Source organism: Puma concolor, chromosome B3 (assembly GCF_028749965.1).
Source record: "Puma concolor isolate L17-30 chromosome B3, mPumCon1.1.hap2, whole genome shotgun sequence".
Classification (NCBI taxonomy): domain Eukaryota; kingdom Metazoa; phylum Chordata; class Mammalia; order Carnivora; family Felidae; genus Puma; species Puma concolor.
In genome coordinates, this window is record NC_141672.1 from 96,820,074 (window position 1) to 96,839,970 (window position 19,897).

General features: G+C 42.1%; 2 protein-coding genes across 8 annotated transcripts in view; one reads left to right on the forward strand and one right to left on the reverse strand.

Annotated features, from left to right (window-relative positions):
- Nucleotides 1–1,380: 1,380 nt before the first annotated feature.
- On the reverse strand, nt 1,381–16,389 carry LOC147580225 (uncharacterized). 7 transcript variants are annotated; one of them, XR_015252646.1, is made up of 5 exons: nt 15,356–16,389; nt 8,101–8,259; nt 4,477–4,607; nt 3,640–3,749; nt 1,381–3,160 (listed from the first exon to the last, which is right to left on the reverse strand). XR_015252646.1 is itself a non-coding variant. In XM_086710696.1 (2 exons), the coding sequence occupies exons 1-2, from the start codon at nt 16,207–16,209 to the stop codon at nt 8,223–8,225; spliced, it is 891 nt and encodes a 296-aa protein (XP_086566822.1). In that variant the 5' UTR covers nt 16,210–16,389; the 3' UTR covers nt 6,559–8,222. The 7 variants fall into 7 exon arrangements, 1 of the variants encoding a protein (XP_086566822.1); XR_015252650.1 differs by lacking the exons at nt 1,381–3,160; nt 3,640–3,749; nt 4,477–4,607 and adding exons at nt 5,212–5,330; nt 6,913–6,980; XR_015252652.1 differs by lacking the exons at nt 1,381–3,160; nt 8,101–8,259 and having other exon boundaries at nt 3,170–3,749.
- Nucleotides 15,552–19,897, forward strand: part of MAPK6 (mitogen-activated protein kinase 6) — a 37,141-nt gene continuing 32,795 nt past the window's right edge. The window contains exon 1 of the mRNA XM_086710694.1: nt 15,552–15,689. The gene's annotated coding sequence lies outside the window, so the exon portion shown is untranslated. The remainder of the gene's footprint in view (nt 15,690–19,897) is intronic.

Consider the following 19,897-nt stretch of genomic DNA (forward strand, 5'->3'; position numbering starts at 1 on the left):
ATACAATATGTGGCCTTTTATGTCTGCCTTCTTCCACTTAGCATAATGTTTTCAAAGTTTATCCATGTTGTAACATGTATCAGAGTCCCACTTCTTCTTATAACTGACTAGTATTCCATAGTACAGATATAGCATATTTTATTTATCTGTTCATCAGTTGATGGAGATTGAGTTGTTTTCACTTTTTGGCTATTGTAAATAATGCTGCTATAGATATTTGGATACAAATTTTGTGCAGACATATGTTTCAATTCTCTCCGGTATATACCTAGGTATGGAATTCCTGGGTCAAACGGTAACCTTATGTTTAACTATTTCAGCAGCTATCACACTGTTTTCTCAATTTGCTGCATCATTTTACATTTCTACCAGCAACATATGAGGGCTCCGATTTCCCTACATCCTCACCAACATTTGTTATTTTCCCTTTTTTTTTTATTACAGTCTTTCTATTGGTGCTAAATGGTAACTCAGAATGTGAGCAGGGGAGGGGCAGAGAGAGAGAGAGGGAGACACAGAATCTGAAGCAGGCTCCAGGCTCTCAGCTGTCAGCAAAGAGCCCAACATGGGGTTCCAACCCACAAATCATGAGATCATGACCTGAGCTGAAGTCGGATGCTTAACTGACTGAGCCCACCCAGGCCCCCCTTAAAAGTCTTTGCTCATTTTAAAATTGGGTTATTTCTCTTATTATTGAATAAAGAGATAGATACATACATATAGATACAGATATCTAGATATTAGAGTCTCATCAGATATATTATTTGCAAATAATTTCTCCTATTCTGTGGGCTGTCCTTTCACTTTCCTGCTGGTATTCTTTGAACCACAAAAGCTTTCAATTTTGATGAAGCCCAAATTACCAAATTACCTTTGGTTGGCTATGTTTTTGATGTCATGTCTAAGAAACTGTTGCCTAATCCAAGGTCACAAAAATTTACTTAATTTTTTTCTAAGAGCTTTATACATTTAGATCTATAGTTCATTTTGAGTTAATTTTTGTGCACTGTGTGAGATAACGGTCCCACCTCATTCTTTTGCATAGGGATGTCTAGTTGCTCTAGAACCATTTGTTTAAAGAACTATTCTTTTCTCAATAATTGTTTTGGAACTCTTGCTGAATATCCATTGCACATAAACATGTAGGCTTGTTTGTGGACTCTGAGTTCTATTCTCTTATGCTATGTTTATCATTATGCCAGTACCATGCTGTTTTGGTTACAATAGTTTTGTAGTAAGTTTTGAAATTAGGAGTTGAGTACTCTACTTTGATCTTTTCAAAGACTGTTTTAGCTATTCAGGGTCCCTAGCATTTCTATATGAATTTTAAGATCTGTTACTTTAAAAAAAAAAAAAAAGAAAGAAAAAAAAATCCAGGCAGAATTTTGATAGGGATTGCATTGAATCTATAAATCAATTTGGAGGTTATTAGCATTGAAACAACAGTAAGTCTTCCAATAAAAGAACATGGAATATCTTTCCATTTATTTAGGTCTTCTTTAATTTCTTTCAACAAGGTTTTGTACTCTCCAGTGTATAGGTCTTATTAAATTTATCCCCCCCCCCTTTTTACTTCAGTGTACAAGTCTTGTTAAATTCACTCCTAGATGTTTTATTATTTTTTAATTTCTCTTAGCATTTTAATTCTTTCCTCTCCCACCTGCGAAGACATTTATGGTATTTTGATCTCACTCAGCATGGGCCATCACTTTTACCATGCTTCACAGAAGCCATTTTACTGGCAAGTAAGATTTACATCAGAGTGTAAATCTTTGACTTTGGGAGAGCACACACAAATTGTTATCTAATCTCATGCTCTATCCTCTTTGATCAAGTATCCTCAGAATCTAGTCCCATGTGGATTCCCACCACCTCCTGCAGCCCACGCTGGTTAGATCTTTTTGCTCCTTTGGGGTCTAGTTTCTTTGCTTGCTTCTCAGGCCTAGCATGTCCCCAGCTGGGTTATGCTGCCACGTCACCCTAGTTATAGATTTAGTGGACAGGAGGAGAGGTGGGGGCAGATACTGAGGAGTCACATGTTGTCTTGCAGAGAGAGGCCTTGGCATTATTTTCTCAAGCAAAGGGAATGTGCAGCTTTTAATAGGGAAGGGTAGCTCACTTCTTCAGGCTCTGAGGATCAAGAGAAATCTGGGAATTCAAGATTTTGGGGGGCATCAGCTTAGATGTCCCTATTCCATGTGCCAGGGTCTCACTCCTTCTCAACCACAGCAGCATCTCTAGCATAGGCGACCTAGTTTACTTGGTAGTTTAACCTTTGGCTCTTGGTTACATAACAGTTTAGCTCGTTCTGGTTCTCTCCAATGCAGGTTATGAAAGCCTCTTTACTTGCTATGAAAGAGACCTTCTGGTTCTCACACTTGGCTTTCAGCTGTCTGCTAGTCACTTTCTCAGCTTTTTCATTTCTTTACCTAGAGCTTCAGTAGAGCTACACAATAACCATTCAATCCCCTTGTAGTTACTATCTCCTCCACACAGTACAAAAGCTAATACATTCTCTTTCACTGGCATACTACCCCAATTCATTGCTGGTGAAAATCTTAATAACTGGGCTGCCACCTTGTGCCAGTCACTGTCTGACCTCCATCTATCACCAGTGACGAGGTCTTCCTACCAGGTGAGTGGTGAGTGATGCAGATCCAAAACTCCATTTTATTGTCTGCTTTCTCAGACCTCTCCTGGCTGAGTAGTAGTTTGGGTGTTTTAGGAACACACTCTGAGGCAGACTTTAGTCTTCAGGATAATTATTAGGGAGAGCTCTTGGGATCAACATCTGTGGATAGGAGGGGAAGCAAACAGGAGTGGGGAGAGGTAGAAGTTGATCTGAGCTGCAGGCTGATAGCCTCAGCTAACCCCACTGGGAGCTCTCGAGTGGAAATGGCCATTGAAGTTGTCTTGCACAGGGCCAAAATAGCCAGGCCTTTCTATCCTTGCCATTATCAGTCATTGGATTTGGGCCACCTGGGAAAGGGGCATCTCCTTGGGCAAGATGGCTCTCTGCAGATGAGGCAAACCCTAAAGGAAATGCAAGTTGACAGCTGTGTGCCGACTACAGTCTCCAAGGCTGGGCAACAAGTCCTTCCTTGAAGGGCATCTGGTCAATGCATCTTGCTATCTGCCACAGGTATCATGTCAGGTTACTCTCCAATTGTTCAGGTTAAAAAAAAAAAAAAAAGAGTTCAGTATGCTACGTGAACAACTTTTCTGTAAGTGTGAAATACCTTAAAAATAAAAATCTCTTTTTAAAATGAACATACTAATATCAATTAAATGTGACTAAAGAAACACCTAAACAAGAACCTTCTGCTGCTGATACAAAGAAAGAGGAATGACCAATTATACCTAAAAAAATAATAATAATAAAGTTAAAAAATAAAAATTCAAAAAAAACAAGAAAGGGGAATGATGTTAGAAGACAAAAATTCATTTGAATGAGTAAAACACTGATCACCAGAAGAGCTGGTAGGAAATAAGGCTGAAAGGCAAGTTGAGGCTTCATCCTTGCTGACATGACATACCTCAGACTAGGGCAAGAACAGAAAATGCTTGCTTCATTACAGCTAGCCTGGCCTTTAATTTCACCTCACCTCTTCTGAGAAGATAAAGTCTTTTCCAGACTACCTTTAATAATTACTGTTTCCCATTTTCCTCTTCCTTTGGTTCCCTCCCTCTCCAAGGCCATCATGGAACTTGGAATGTGGAGACGTGAGTCTTTGCTCAGCTTCCCCAAACTGGAATGAAAATTATTTTTAGGATGAATCTCTGAGTCACAGAGGGAGGAGGGAAAGAACCATTTTAATCTCTTCCTTTTCCTTCCTTCATAACCTGCTGTACAGCTAAATCATTTAAAAATTTTGTGTTTTTCCTCTCTTCCCCGAGAATCACTTGCCTTTTATTTTTCCTCTGGAAACAGTATCTATAAATCTCCATCAGAAGCTTCTAAAAATGGAAGAAATGTTTCTTTGCTGAATGGACCACAGGCTAAATTAAAGGAGATTTGCTTTAAGCTGCTTTCATGTAAGTAAATCTATTTATTATAATACTGATCGTTGGGATCTGAGAGGTTGTATAGTTACTCCTCATGTTCTCTTCACTGACCGCTTTGCTGCACCCCCTCTAGGCTTTCCTTTCTGTCTCTCCTAGCCTGAGGGTAGCAGAAGACTGCTTTCTGGGGGGAGATGCGGGTAGGGATTGTGCTCTGGCCTTCCACCTTTGCAGCAGCATGCTCAAGCGTGTCTCCTGCTTCACTATTTGACCACATCTCTTTGAGACAGAAATAAGCACGGAGTGGACATTGCACTTTTTAAAAAATGTCTACCAATTTACACAATAAACATTGGAAAAGAAATCCTACCCAAGTTACCAAGAAAGTGGGGGAAAAGTTCTATCTTGGATAAAATAGGCACGAGAAGAACCTCTGTGGGATGGATTGAATGAAAGGAGAGAGAGCTGGCTTACCTTCAGGAAACCATGTTTTAACCAGGTGAGCTACTGAATGACGATGTTAATGACACCCCTTATTTATGCAGTTGTTTAGCATTTTCAGAGTGCTTTCACAGACACAGTCTCAGGTAATCCTTGGAACAATCCTGGGAGGGAGGTGAGGCACATGTTATTCACACCATTAAAAAAATAAGATTAGGGGCACCTGGGTGGTTCAGTCAGCTAAGCGTCCGACTCTTAATCTCAGCTCAGGCCTTGATCTCAGGGTCATGAGTTCAAACCCCATGTAGGGTGTAAAGCCTACTTTAAAAAATAATAAGATTAAATGATTTGCCTGGGGTCTAACAACTAATAAGTGGCAGAATTGGGACCAGTCCCTAGGTCTGCTATCTACTGTCAGTGCAGGATACCAGATGGATTCTTCTGATTTCAGAGTGGAACCCCCATGAATTACTGCTGGAAGACTTCTCTTATTTAAGACTTTTAGGGACTGCTTGGAAGCAGACTCATATAAAAAAAAGTCACTGGGCTGAGATGTCCTGAAGCTCTCTGGGGTAGTAAACACCAAGCAGATGGATCTAAACTGAAGAAAAGATAAATTGCACAAAGCTATGTGAGTGGACATAAGTGTGACAAATGAGTTTCATCCTGTACTAATTTTGAATAATGTATTTAGGATTGTTAATCTGAAGCATACTTAAAAGAAGATGAGCTTGGAGCTATGCTTTATTTCAAGAAAGGAGCCACAAGAAAGGAGCTATGCTTTATTTTCAAGAAAGGCCAGGGGCACCTGGCTGGCCCAGTTGGTAAAGCCTGAGACTCTTGATCTCAGGGTCAGGAGTTCAAGCCCATGTTGGGCATGGAGCCTACTGAAAAAAAGAAAGAAAGAAAGAAAGAGAACCATGAGTTATTGTTGACTGTTTCCTAAAGTCATATAGAATGATGCTAGCTCTTGTTGCGAAGAATGTGGAAAATAAAACTGGAAACATTGTTTTATCCTACATTTGACATAATGATAATGAATACCTGGAATCATGCACCTAATTCTGCCCCAAACCCTTAAAAAAAGAGCCTAGTAGATATATAAGGTTGTAATAAAGGGGAACTAAAATAATCAGATTCCCTGAGAAGAAAGTTGCTTTAAAAAATTTATTAAATAAGTGGATATTTGGAGGAAATCCTTACCTTTCTGAATTTTATGTCATAGAGAGCAATTACAATATTAAAAAATACTTCATTTTCTTTTTTTTTAAACATCTGTGTTGTTTATAATTTTTTTTTTGACATTTATTTATTTATTTTGAGAGAGAGGGAGAGAAGTCAGGGGAGGGGCAGAGAGAGAGGGAGTGACAGAGAATCCCAAGCAGGCTCCATACTGTGAGTGCAGAGTCCAACACAGGGCTCCAACCCATGAACCATGAGATCATGACCTGAGCTGAAATCAAGAGTCGGAAGCTTAACCGACTGAGCCACCCAGGTACCCCAATTTTTTTTTAAAGTAAGCTCCATGGGGGCGCCAGGGTGGCGCAGTCGGTTAAGCGTCCGACTTCAGCCAGGTCACGATCTCGCGGTCCGTGAGTTCGAGCCCCGCGTCAGGCTCGCATCAGGCTCTGGGCTGATGGCTCAGAGCCTGGAGCCTGTTTCCGATTCTGTGTCTCCCTCTCTCTCTGCCCCTCCCCCGTTCATGCTCTGTCTCTCTCTGTCCCAAAAATAAATAAACGTTGAAAAAAAAAAAAATTAAAAAAAAATAAATAAATAAAGTAGGCTCCATGGCCAATGTGGGACTTGAACTTATGACCCTGACATTAAGAGTCACATGCTCTAGGGGCGCCTAGGTGGCGCAGTCGGTTAGGCGTCCGACTTCAGCCAGGTCACGATCTCGTGGTCCGGGAGTTCGAGCCCCGCGTCGGGCTCTGGGCTGATGGCTCAGAGCCTGGAGCCTGTTTCCAATTCTGTGTCTCCCTCTCTCTCTGCCCCTCCCCCGTTCATGCTCTGTCTCTCTCTGTCCCAAAAATAAATAAAACGTTGAAAAAAAAATTAAAAAAAAAAAAAAAAAGAGTCACATGCTCTACCGACTGAGCCAGCCAGGCACCCCACTTCATTTTCAACATTTATTGAGAGAACATTAAATTCAGGGCCTCTGCTCAACACTAGAGTTCACAATGAATAGAACAGAGGTTTACAACCATCATTAGAGAATACCAGACTAGACAGATCTTTAGTCCAACTGAGCACAGTTTTTCTCGAGTTCTTAGTAGATTGGCATCTGGTTTGCAGTACACAGTCTCTTGGGTTTGGTAGGCGTGTGTTGGTTGCCAGAGACCAATCATCCCTGGTGAACCTACAATCAACTTCTTCAAGCTACACATCTGAAGGACTGGACTCCTCATCCCACCAAGAGGATAAAGTGAAGTTCTTACTTTTAATATAAACCTCCTCTTTAATGCTTACCTAGGTTTTGACAGACACCATCCTTGTCTGTGGTTAGCATTTCTGAGCGAGGAAGGTACAGACAGCTCCTGTATGACCAAGATGTGTTCCCCAAAGTTGATTTCTAACTTGGTTGTTTGAAACTGAAAATGCGCTTTCCTCAGAGAAACAACGTGACAAACCTGGGTTAGGTTCTCAGGCCCACTCATAGGAGCCCACTTAGCACATATGCCACTCTGTGAGAAGAATGGACACCATGGCATTGTTTCCATGGGGAAAATGGGCCCCAGCAGCTGAACAAGGTCTTCCTTCCTCCCCCACTTCCTACCTCCATGAGTAATGAAGCCAGTGTATTTACTACAGGAAGTGCAGCTCCTAGTGTGGGTGGCTGGGCTCTGTGGCAGACTGGAATGTCTTATCCACCTGGCACAGATAGTCTCTCACCTCTCCTGCCCTAAGCCCACCAGTGAGGGGAGTGGCATTAGGTAGGGAGTCTTTCCCCAACCCACCTTTTTCAGGGTAGGGCTGCCGGCATTCTTTTGTATCAAAGCCAGATATATAATTTCTGGGGCCCCTTGTTCAAAAAGAAAAAAAACAAATGCAGCTAAAGGTACTAAAACATAAAGGTGTTTTCCTTCCTTCTGGTCTCTCTCGACTTGTCCTGGTGTTTTAAATTTAGATAGACAGTTTATTATAACTGTTTAATATCGTGCTAAGTAAGGAAATATTTTGTTATTAGCATGGATTTCATAATTAATTTTTATATTGCCATAAACAATGCCAGTTTGAAATATAAGAGCATTTAACTCCTATGTGAAGTCACCAAAATGACACAATTTGTTTCGTAGCTCGTACATGCATATATATTTTGTTCTTGCCAAAGCAGTGGAACACCGCAGAAAACTAACTTAACCATTATTATTTCACTTCTTGATACACATTCTGCCAGGACTGTCTACCTTTGCCTTCATGAGGAGGAAGAAAGGACTGAAAGGAAAAGGAAATGTTTTCAGCATAAGTGGTTGGCTAATACAGGGAAGAAACACGAGAGGGTACAATAGGGTTCCTTGGTCTTTTGTGTTTCTTAGAATGCCATTGCCTTCTTTCTGGTTTCAAAGCAAGTTCTGGTTTCAATGGAAAGCATGGCCTTTTGGAGCTATCAGCCCCCTCTACTTACTCAGCTGTGGGCATAACACCCCCTGTACTCACTGGCTTTGTTTCACTGAACTCCAGCACAGTGTGGGTCCATGAGTATTCTGTGCTTGTGGGGCATGGAGAATGCTCTCTGTGAACGGGGCAGCAAGGAACAGTGGACGTGCATATTGCTTCTCTTACTCACGTGCATGCTCCATTGTCCCATCAATTGCACTATAAAACAGAAGTTCAAAGATAAGATTATTAGCTGGAGCGCCTGGGTGGCCCAGTCAGTTAAGCATCTGACTCTTGATTTTGGCTCAGGTCACAATCTCACAATTTGATTTGTGAGATAAAACCCTGAGACCTGCTCTATACTGCCAGCAAGGAGCCTGCCTGGGATTCTCTCTCTCACTCTCCCTGCCCCTCTCCAGCTCACACACACACGTGTGTACTCTCTCTCCCTCTCTCAAAAAATAAAAAACTAAGAAAAGGAGGATAAAATTATTAGGAATTTCAAGATGGCAACAGTAGAGTATTAAAACAAGCATGGTCTTTCTGAATGTGGGGTCCTGTATAACACCCTGAGTATGGGAGGCGTGGGGGTGAGGTTGGGGGAGGTGGGGAGAGGCCTCTGGCAGCCTAACACGGGCATTCACAAAGATAGAGCCACCCAGGGTGGGCAGATGGATCTTAGGCCTCCTGAGGGCCTCGCTATTTTTGTTTCAGGACACCACACCTAGGGTATTGTTAGAGATGGTGATGGCTTCAGTCAAGACCCCAGAGGTGGGTCTGGATCTCTAGGGATGATAACATTTTCAGGGGAGGGTGTCTGAGTAGTGGCAACTGCCGGCTGGCAAAATATTTGTCAAACAGAAGGTGGGAGACGGGATTGTGGAAGGCAGACCTACTAAATCATACTACGTACTAGTTGATAACTTGAGTACTCAGAATGCTGAATGTAAACAAATCTTCCACACAAGTTTACTTAGAGTTACAGACAGTAATTACCTTCTTTCCCAAGTGACAGATAGCTTGTCTATTTTGGAATGCAAAAGGGAAGGGAATGACCTTGTACAGTGAAAGCTGCTTTGTCCCCACAGTTGAAAATATTTATCAGTCCCTGTGGATGGGCAGAAGGAAATCATGTCTATTCTTTCTATTTACAGTGGTTATGTGGCAGAAGCCCGGATTATTCTCAAAATTACTCCAATAGGTATTTCCCAGTACACTTAAATGTTTAGTTACATAACGCTTATTGAAGAAGTGTACAAATTTTTGTTTCAGAAAGTAATTTTATTGCACAGAAAGCCTGGCTTTATCTAAAAAAATTTACATAGCTTACTTACTGCAGCTTTTCTACAAAATCCCATTTATCATAGCCTAAGAGAATGATATAATGCTTATAAAGTGTTTACCCGAAACAGGCTACTTGGTAGGAATTTGACAAATGATGCTATTACCATTCTCCCAAGGGGTAAGCTCTTTGTTGTCCCATCAAGTTAAATGTAGGATCTTTGATTTTCATTTATAGGTGTCTCCCACCTCATAAAAGCATTCAACTGATCTGCCTCTTAATGAACTTTACATACAGTTTTAATGGATTTTGACTGAAGACAGTTTCTTCATAATTTTTAACTATAGTCAATTCTCGTTACTCGCAGATTCTGTTTGCAAACTTGACTACTTGCTTCAATTTATTTGTCCCAAAGACTGTACACTGTAAACCAGATGCCAATCCACTAAGAACACAAGAAAAGCAAAATCAATACTCAGCATTTTCAGTCATTTGTGGTTATGCAGAGTGGTGAAAAATTTGTTGCCCTACGTCTACGTTTCCATAGAGGTTGAACAAGGCAGTAGTCTACCTTCTTGTATCAACTCTCATACTATAAGCAAGTGTCTTTTCTGTGGTCTATTTAGTGCCATATTTTTTTGCTTTGTTGTTGTTGTTGGTGGTGGTGATTTAGCTGTTTAAAATGGTCCTTAAGAATAATACTGATGTGCTGGCTAGTGTCCCCAAGTATAAGAAAGGTGTAATATGCCTTTCAGAGATTATATGTTAGATAATCTTCATTTAGCATGAGTTATAGTGCTTTTGGCCATGAGTTTAATATATATTAAATTAGGTGTCTTTAAATAGAAACACACAGAAAACAAAATTATACAATGACTGATTGGCAAAAATGTTGAGACCAGAGTTTTGCAGGATCCTAATCCTGTTATTTCCCCTAGAAGCAATGGCTCAGCAGTCACTAATTCAGTGTTCTTGGTGACTTTATAGAACAAAGCTACCATGAACAAAGAATCAACTGTACTTGGCAATGCATTTCTTCAGTGGAAAGTTATTTACAAATCAAATTACAATGTGTTCTTTTAGAAACCATGTCTAAGAGAGCAATCATTTTAAATTAAGAGTATAAACATAGATACATAGAAGCTTCAAGTTAGAGAAGACCTTGGATGTTACACCTCTCTGCAGGCCCCTCCTTCCTCATTTCCTTTTATAGCACCCTGACAGGTGGCCATTGTTTTCTGATTGAATGCTTCCGGCAATGTAGCACCGCACTTCACCAGGAAGTCCTGTCCACTATGGTTCAGTTCCAATATCCAAAACTGTCCTTTCTTATACTGAGCCAAAATTTTCCTCTTGGAAATAGCCCTCCTGATGGTTTAGATCTGAACTCCAAAGCAACATGAAACACATCTACTCTTTCCTCTGCATAATAACCCTTTAGCAGATCTCTTTTCTGCAGGTTAAATAGACCCAATTCCCTCATCTGTTTTTCAGAGTATAAGATTTCCACACTTTTCTTGGATGTCTCTTCTGAAAGAATCCTAATTTGTTATGTATGGTAGTTCTTTTTATGTGATATCTATATTTGAACACAAAAAGTTCAGAAATTCTGAGCTCAACAGCATAGGTCTGATACCCCTGTGATTTGAATGCTGGCTGTATCGCTTTAACACAATTTACATTATGTCATTATTATTTTTTTATGATTGCTCATACCGCATGAGTATCTGTAACTTACCCCTATATTATCAAGTCAAGCTGAATCTCCCAAGTCCTGGTCCTTTCCAAATGACTTTTCTGAACAAAGAAGCTATACTTTATATTTACTACAGTTAAATGTCATCTCTTTCTGTAAAAACCATGATTTTGAATAATTATTCTGTCGTCTATCATATTCTGATCTGAGTTCTTAAATTTGCTAAGTATCTTAATTCAAAACATTGACAAAAACATTACTCAGGACTGGGCAAAAGGGGAAGAAAAATGTGTATTGCTGTTTTTGAGAACGCAAGGCTTCAAGATTTGTGTCACTCCATTAATCAGCATTCTTCCAATCAACGTTTCTCTGCAATAATATAAACCCATATCCTCTCATCCCAACCTAAAGGTATCTTGACTTTTTTTTTTTTGTTTGTTTTTTTTGTTTTTTTTTTTTCAACGTTTATTTATTTTTGGGACAGAGAGAGACAGAGCATGAACTGGGGAGGGGCAGAGAGAGAGGGAGACACAGAATCGGAAACAGGCTCCAGGCTCTGAGCCATCAGCCCAGAGCCCGACGCGGGGCTCGAACTCACGGACCGTGAGATCGTGACCTGGCTGAAGTCGGACGCTTAACCGACTGCGCCACCCAGGCGCCCCAAGGTATCTTGACTTTTTGAAATGACCAACACATTTGTTCAATAATGTAATAATCCTATCAAGAAAGGAAGTGGTATTTCTTTGTAATGATTTACTTGAAAAGACTCCATGACTCCTACTAATAGTTACATTTTCCCTAACACACTGTGTTCTGTGATTTATATTAGGAAATTTCCAGGGTTTGGCATCAAGCTTAGCGGTCTGTATTTTTAAAATCTGTTTTGCCCTCCATCTTGCAAATCATGATACTGGCAGTTTATCTTAATAGGAAGATAGTAATTGAGTTGGAAAAAGGTAAAACAAGTAGTCTAATGAGGGAATTTAAATCCAAACAGGTGAAGTGAGGGCAACTGGGTGACTAGAAACTTACCCTTCACTCATTTAAGCATTCACCAACTCCCGCTGATTCTGCCCCAAGACTATCGCTTGTATCGTCATTCCCTTTCTGTGCCCACTAGAGACACATTCTCTTTCTTTTTCTCTGTTTAAACCAGAGTTTGGATTGGGTTTTCCGTCACTGTGACAGAATTCTGACTTACCCAGTAAAGAGTGGCTCTTAGAGGGCATCAGAGTATTGTTACCAGATTAAGGATGCAGGGCAGAAAAAGCAATAGATTCTCCTACCTTCTCCCTGTCTCTAACTTCTGGTTCATCTAACCCACCTTTCCCATTTATGGCAGAATTACCTTTCTAAAGTACTAGTTGTATCATTTAAATGCCTCTCCTACTGCCTTTAACATAAATCCAAAAGTTTTGGCATCCAATCAAGGCCTTCTCAGTCTGGTGCTAACTTGTCTTCATTCCCCTAGGCCTGTCAGATTTCTTCTACTTCCAAAGTGTGCCTGGCACATTCATGCCTTTGTACATTTTGCTCTCTCATTCAGAAATTTTTTCCCTGATCCTTCCTGATGGAATCAAGCCCAGGCTCAGATATTCCCTCTTCCAGTTGAAGCTTTCCTGATGTCCTCATTAACTGTTCTTTCCAATAAGAGCAGGTAATTTGCATTTCTGTTCTGGAAGTAATCATCTCATGCTGCTTTATGGTGTACTTACTCGATCCTCTCCTGCATGACTCCACTACAACAGTGGCTTTCAGACTCTTGTGACAACAGCATAGTTCATAGCAATAATGAGAGATAAGTAGAAATACATTTTACACTGTTATCCAATTGGCTCATTTATATATACTTTATTTCATCAATTTTAAGAAATAAGTCTTCTAGGGGAGCCTGGGTGGCTCAGTCAGTTGAGTGTCTGACTTTGGCTCAGGTCATGATGTCACGGTTCATGGGTTCTAGCCCCACGTCGGCTCTGTGCTGACAGCTCAGAGCCTGGAGCCTGCTTCCGATTCTGTGTCTCCCTCGCTCTCTGCCCCTCCCCGGCTCGTGTTTTGTCTCTGTCTCTCAAAAATAACAATTAGGGGCGCCTGGGTGGCGCAGTCGGTTAAGCATCCGACTTCAGCCAGGTCACAATCTCGCGGTCCGTGAGTTCGAGCCCCGCGTCGGGCTCTGGGCTGATGGCTCAGAGCCTGGAGCCTGTTTCCAATTCTGTGTCTCCCTCTCTCTCTGCCCCTCCCCCGTTCATGCTCTGTCTCTCTCTGTCCCAAAAATAAATAAATGTTAAAAAAAAAAAATTAAAAAAAAAAAACAATTAAAAGAAAATAGGTCTTCTGTGTTAATATTTCTAAAACCAGGATGCAGCAATAGAGTATATTTTGATAAGAGTTTTCACTTATTTGTGTTGTTTTCACTTTCTTAATAGTACATAAAATAATGGCATGTCATGATTAATGACATTTCAGATTTGTTGAAATATAGTAGATAACGGAAACATAAGTTTCACAAAACAGTATTTACCCTTTATTATGGGCAATGCTCTCTAGTTTTTTATTCTATTTCCACAAGAAAAAATGCAAGTCATAATCCACCAAAATCACTTCACTACTCACTACTGGATCATAGCCTTCAGTTTGAAAAACTACTGAGAACTGAAACTATTTACAGCCACACAATAGGATTGAGAACGAAGACCGATGACATTAACATGCCTTTACAACTCCACCATTCACAGAAACTTGACTTCAATTCCAAGAAATTCTTGCCCAAGAAGATGAAGTTGCAAATAACTTAACTGCAGTTTCAGGAACTTCCTCAAAGTCCATTTATCTGAACAACAGACTATTGACTGACCTAGCCTTCGTCAGGATAAACAGCCTGCTCCTCAACAGATTACTCTTGGATTTGTCAAACAATTGTTTACTCTTCTAGGCTCCCTTCAAAACTCTCCCCTCCCTGTAATCGTCCTGAATGATATTATAAATTCAGTCCAGTCTCAATCATGCTTTCATTGAAAAGACTTGTCTTAAACCAGATGCCCTGAATCTTAGAACTATTCTACACGTGACGTCCCTTTTTGAGATGCTAAGACTGTCAACATAGTGGTATCACTTACTGTTGTAAGCAATAAACTTGGCTTTGATCAACAGGTTCTTTTGGTTGTCTTTGCTGGAAGTCAGGAGTTGACACTACATTACAAGCTCTCAAGGGAAAAGCAGTATTTATTTGTTTTCCTCCTATCTCCTGCTGGTGATCAAACATTGATGGACAAGGAAGGAAGGGTGTCTCAGGGATCTGAGGGTATCCTATTGCGGGGGCAGGAGGGATGTGTAATGGTCACACCTAAGGAGCTCTTGTTGCAGAGAGACTGCATCCACAAAATCTTGCGGTTGGAAACAGGCTCCCCCTTTCTCTTGGTTTTATCTACTCAGCCTCTTCACACCTGGTACTCAGATGATACTGTTTTAAATATAAAACATATAGAACACACCAGCTCTATCCCAACCACTTAACTTCAAGCTACTATGTGATATTTAAAGTGGTTATTTGCCTCAAGCTTGAAGATGGGCATAATAATGGTTAAGGGGCTACCAAACGTTTGGTTCTCACCAGGAATTATTAAGTCATTGAAAAAATGTGCTGACCTATGTCTCTAAATTGATAAATAACTACATAAATTTCCCATAAATGCTGGAAAGGCTCGCTCCTTGGACCAAATAAGTCGTGGTAAATAAAATTAAGTTTGCTTTCATCCAAGTAGTCCCAAGAAGGCACCAATCTACATTTCCCACTACATCTCACAGTACACCCCTTCCCAAATTCTGATTCAGGCCTAGTCCCAGCTCAGCAACAAGCCAGGTGCTCTCCTTCCTGTTTTAGCTCTCTCACTGTTCCCAACGCAACAACACCCTCCCCCTCGTCTCCTCTGGTTATATCTCCTTCAGATCCAGCTGAGCCTCCTCTGGTTATATCTGCTCCTTCTGGTCCAGATGAAAGATCACCCGTGGCGACCTCACTTAGAAGCCCTCCTCCATACCCTCAGGCAGAATTAATGACCTTCTTAGCTTTTAGCCGCTAACAGCGTTGGCCTCGTACTCAGGCTGCTACCTTCTAGCCAACCTGTCTTCAGGCCCAGGCTTTCTTGTTTCCCGGCCCATCCCTAAGCACACGGGCTTAGGCTCACTCCTCTCGGATGGCCCAGTGGCTTGCCCGTAGTAGGTGAGCAAATAAACACTAGCAAGGAGTTTGGTCACTTTGTGCTATAGTGATGTGGCAAGGGCAGAGCACAGAGGGCCCGTCTGCCCACCTCCCACCCAGCCCCCGGCCCAGCCCAGCCCACCTGAGGTGGCTGATGACACCGCGTGCCTCTCCCGCCGCCCCCGCAGCGCGCGGAACCCAGTCACCAGCATTGGAAATTCCGGCGCGTGCAGGCGCTCGGGGCCGAGCGGGGGCGGGGGAACCCGTGGAGTGAGCCTGTGACGCGAGGGGGCGTGGCTCATGGATACCCCGCCCCCTCTCCCTCGCCCTCTCTCGCGGGTCGGGGTTACATGGCGGCGACTGCGGCAAAGCGAGAGCCTCGGAGACGCCGCTGCCGCCAGCACAGCCGGAGACCTGAGCCGACACTGGGGGCTGTCCGCGGGCCCCGCACTCCCTCGATGAGCCGGAGAAGTCCCGTGAGTGTGTGTGTGTACGTGTGCGGGGCGCGCCGGCGGGGCGGCTCTGGAGGGCGCCGCGGCGGGCCCGCCGGCGGCGGCGGAGCCGGCTCCTTCCTCCATTGTGTGTGACCCTCCGGCGGCCGCCGCTCAACAAAGGCGCTTTTGTTCCGTCTCCGGCCCTCCCGCCCGCCGGCCCGCCCGCCGGCCCGCCCGCTCGGGCCTGGCCGGCGCGTCCCCGCGCGAGCCGGCGGGCGGCGGGCCGGGGTCCCCGCGTGGGGCCGGCAGAGCGGCCGGCGCGCCCCTCCCACCCGGCACGCCCCTCGCCGGCTGCCGGTCCCGGCCGCGCCCGCCGGCCCCGGGGCCCCGCTGCTCCGCTGCGGCACCGCCACCCGCGCCGGGCTCCGCGGGTTCGAAGCCCGCCCCGGGCGGCGGGCGAGGGGCGGCGGCCGGGATGGGCGGCCCGGGGAGCGTGAGGTGGCGCGGAGTCTCGCCTTCTTGGCACGCTGCCTTCGAAATGCTCCCGCGTCTCCTCCCCCATCCCACTCCGGTGACTCGGCCTCAGCTGACTCCGGCCGGGCAAAGTCTCCAGTGGACTCGGCGAATTGCGTAGCGCGCACCACTCACCCGGCTGGTCTCAGAGCCCCGAAGTCTTCTGCCTAAGTTTTGAGTTGTAGCTGTAAATGAGGTACAGAAAACTTGTCCGAGTCGGAATTCCTAATTTCTTCCCCCCCCCCCCCCCCCCCGCAGCCTTTCCTTAGCTGCGTTCGGGACTTGGAGCATTGGTCTGTGAAAGTACCCAAATGGAAACTTGTTTTGTCAGTTCACTAAAAAGGGCCTCTTCACTTGGCTGTGCGTTTTTATCTGATTTAGTGAGGTGTGTTGAAAAGTAAAGGTCTTCTAGCCTCCTTTGTTCCTTGGCTTAGCGAGACTCAACTGGTTCAGGTGTTAGGTGGGAGCTCTGTGAAGCAGGATCTTTTTGATTCCTTTCCTGTTTTATTTATCTTTTGCTTGCTCATTGGCAAAGATCCAATGAAGTGGTGGAATTAGAAGCTTTATTGCGTTTGCAATTCATGTTGTTTTCTTCAGTGCTAAAAATGCTCTTAAAAGTCAGTATTAACTTTTTTAACGATGCAAGATGATTTGTCAAGGGAAAAAAAATTAACGGGGGACAAAATGGAGCTCAGACAGCTTCAGAGTAATTTTCTGATTGCTTGTTTCTTCTAGCCTTGTTCTGTTTTAAAGTTCTGATTGGATATATTCTCTCTTAAGCGTTGGGAAACTGAGATGGAAAGAGTAATCTGACAGTAAGAATGTAGGGTCCAAACAGGGCCTGGCCCTGAAAAGGAACGGCTTCTAGAGTTTCTTCTTGGAAATGTCAGGTTTTAATGTGTGAAAAGTAATTTTGAACTGGGTGGAAGAATTTCTAACCTCTCTAACAAGTCGTTGTTCAAACACGTTTATGAAGGGCTTGCTTGCAGTGTGCCAAGGAGTGTAAAGTCCTTTCACATATATATGTTACATCACTTAGTAAGAATTGCCTGGTGAAACTTGTAAAATTGCTTATTGGTGTTCTAAATTCAGTAATTGTAGTCATCTAGGAAATATGCCAGATTTGAGCAGGACATGTTTTATTATTTAGATGTTACTGTTAAACAAACAAAAAAAAAACTCTGGGAAATAGGGAATTGTTTATAAAAACCTTTATATATGACCATATTTTGGAGTTCATTTACTTGCAAAAGAGGATTAAATGTAGTGTTTGGCTACTTTTTGTGATTAAGAAAGAATCCGAAGAAGATTGATTTGAAGATGAGTTAATTTTGCGATAGAAACAGCACATGTTCTCATGACAAGTGTTAGTACTAAATGTGTTGCAGTGTTTTGCATAAGTTCATTTAAGCATCGTGAGAATTCATAACTGACAAAATAGTAAGGTTTGCTGACTCAGGGTACATTACTGAAGGGGATGGGGTCTGGTAGGAGGAAGCTTAGAAGTGTGGCAAGTTTTGAGTTGGATGATGACTCATACTGCCCACGGACTGCTACGTGGCCCTTTTTTTTTTTATACACTGTATTTTTTTAAATGATAGGGCTAAAATGTTTCTGTCCACATCATAATTCTCTCAAGAGGAGCCACAGTTTCTCTAAGAGTAATGGCTTCTTAAATTGCATTTTAAAAAAAGGTCATATAACCTACAGGTGGAATTTTGTAACATTTGTTGAGAGGTAAAATTAATTGCTGGTCAGTTGCTATGATTAAACGTTTGATACCAGCAGTTCTTCCCTTATTGAGAGATTTGTTAAGGATTATTTAAAAACAGAACTTTTGTGGTATGGGTAGAAATTAACCTTATGTTCTCATTGGTAATTTAAAAGTTATCTTTAATATCTAGAAATTAGTTTAAATAAATGTAAAGGTGCAGAAATATTAATCGGATATAGCTCTGAACATGAACATTTCACTCTGATATAATTATACATAGTGCTTTCTCCTGATCTACATGAATTTTCTGTTTTAATAAGGACAACTTGAAGTAGGTGTTGTTATAGGCACTTTTTCATCAGTGCTTTTTCCCCCCAAGTTTATGTTTAATTATTTTTAATTTTTAAGTAGTCTCTACACCCAACATGGGGCTCGAATTCACAACCCTGAGGTCAGGAGTCCCATGCTCCACTGACTGAGCCAGCCAGGCACCCCTCATCAGTCTTTTTTTTAAAGACCAGCAGAATGTAAGGTTCCAAATTTAGGACTCAAACTGAAATTTGGTAACGAGATATTTTGACAGAGTTTTTAAAGCCACCATTTAGCAGGTTGGCTTAAAATAAGACTGAGGGGGGAAAAAAAGATTGAGGAGAATAGCAGTTTGTTTTAAAAGTGAGAAGAAAAACTCCCCATCCCCTAGGTTTTCTTCTCAAAGTGATTTATTTGAAGAGTTTTGCAGGTAGTAAGGTGTATTGTTAATGTGAATTAAATCTTTGGAAAGATTTTGGAAGATCCTTCCATGATTTATACAGAAGTTTAATGAAGTTTAATTTAAACTTTGTATTTCCCACTAAAGGAAGTATAAAAATACAAATGTAAAAGTATCGTATATTTTCTTTCAAAACATCCTATCACCTAGAGGTTGAACGTGTATTTCCAGGTTTAAAAAAAAATTTTTTTTAAGTATATTTATTTATTTTGAGAGAACAAGTGGGTGCACAAGCAGGGGCAGGGCAGAGAGAGAGGAGAGACCGAATCCTAAGCTGACAGCACAGAGCCCGATGTGGGGCTCAAACTCACATGAGATCATGACCTGAGCTGAGATCAAGAGTAAGATGCTTAACTGACTGCGCTCCCCCCGCCCCCCAGTATTATCTTTTTAAGAGTATAGGTAATTACCTGTCATTCAGAATTCAGAATTTATGAACAAAGTGGATACCTTAGCCTGTCTCCTTTCCATGAGATCCTTATGAAACGGTGAGCCACACCTCTGCGGTCCAGTTCCTTGTTCGCATTGTCCATTTGAACCATGTGTTACTCTAGGACTCCTGTTAAAATAGATGTCTCAAAATAAGTTCTTTGTGGCATTGTTGGCTGCCCTGTGTCAGCTCCTTCAGCCTGTTTTGTGGGCTGTTAACATTACTCTGTAGCTTGCTAGTGGTATGGGGATTTTGGTATTATTGCTCAGAGACCTGACTGAAACTTTACAAAAACAAAACAACATAATGTTATTGTAGTTAATGGCTTTTCCCAAGGGAGTTGGCTTTTCATGTGGAGCTGATGCTTTTAAGGTAACAGTGTATGGGCTGAGTCCAGCATCAAGTTTTTTCTTCCATAAGCTGTGTATTTAGAAAATATAGTGTGCCCCGCTGATGGTTCTTAAAAGGTTTGTCTTTCATACATGCCCTTTAAATCTATTTAAGGATTTAAAAGTGTACAGAGATTGAACATTTATATAGCAAATCAGATTTTTCCATTGATTTTCATTTAAAGTTAGTATGTCATTTCATGGGAAAAAATGGTAGCACAAAAGTTGTTTGTTAGAATACTTCAGGGAAGAAACTTCCTCTGCTGAGAATGAAATCTCTGCATTTAATTCTGTATCAACTATAAAATATTAGCATTTACAGAGGAGTCATGGCCATTATCTTACCCCAGGTACATGATAGCTGAGGAACCCGAGGCCCAGAGAGAACTAACATCTTAGTACTCAAAGTGTTATTTCTGAACCAGCAGTATTAAC

Coding starts and splice junctions, on each gene's coding strand:
- LOC147580225 (XM_086710696.1), bottom strand. CDS start 16,209: ATGGGGGAGGAGACGCGGGAGCATTTCGAAGGCAGCGTGCCAAGAAGG. Junction 8,260..15,355: donor GGTGTCATCAGCCACCTCAG/GTGGGCTGGGCT, acceptor TCTGTTTTATAG/TGCAATTGATGGGACAATGG.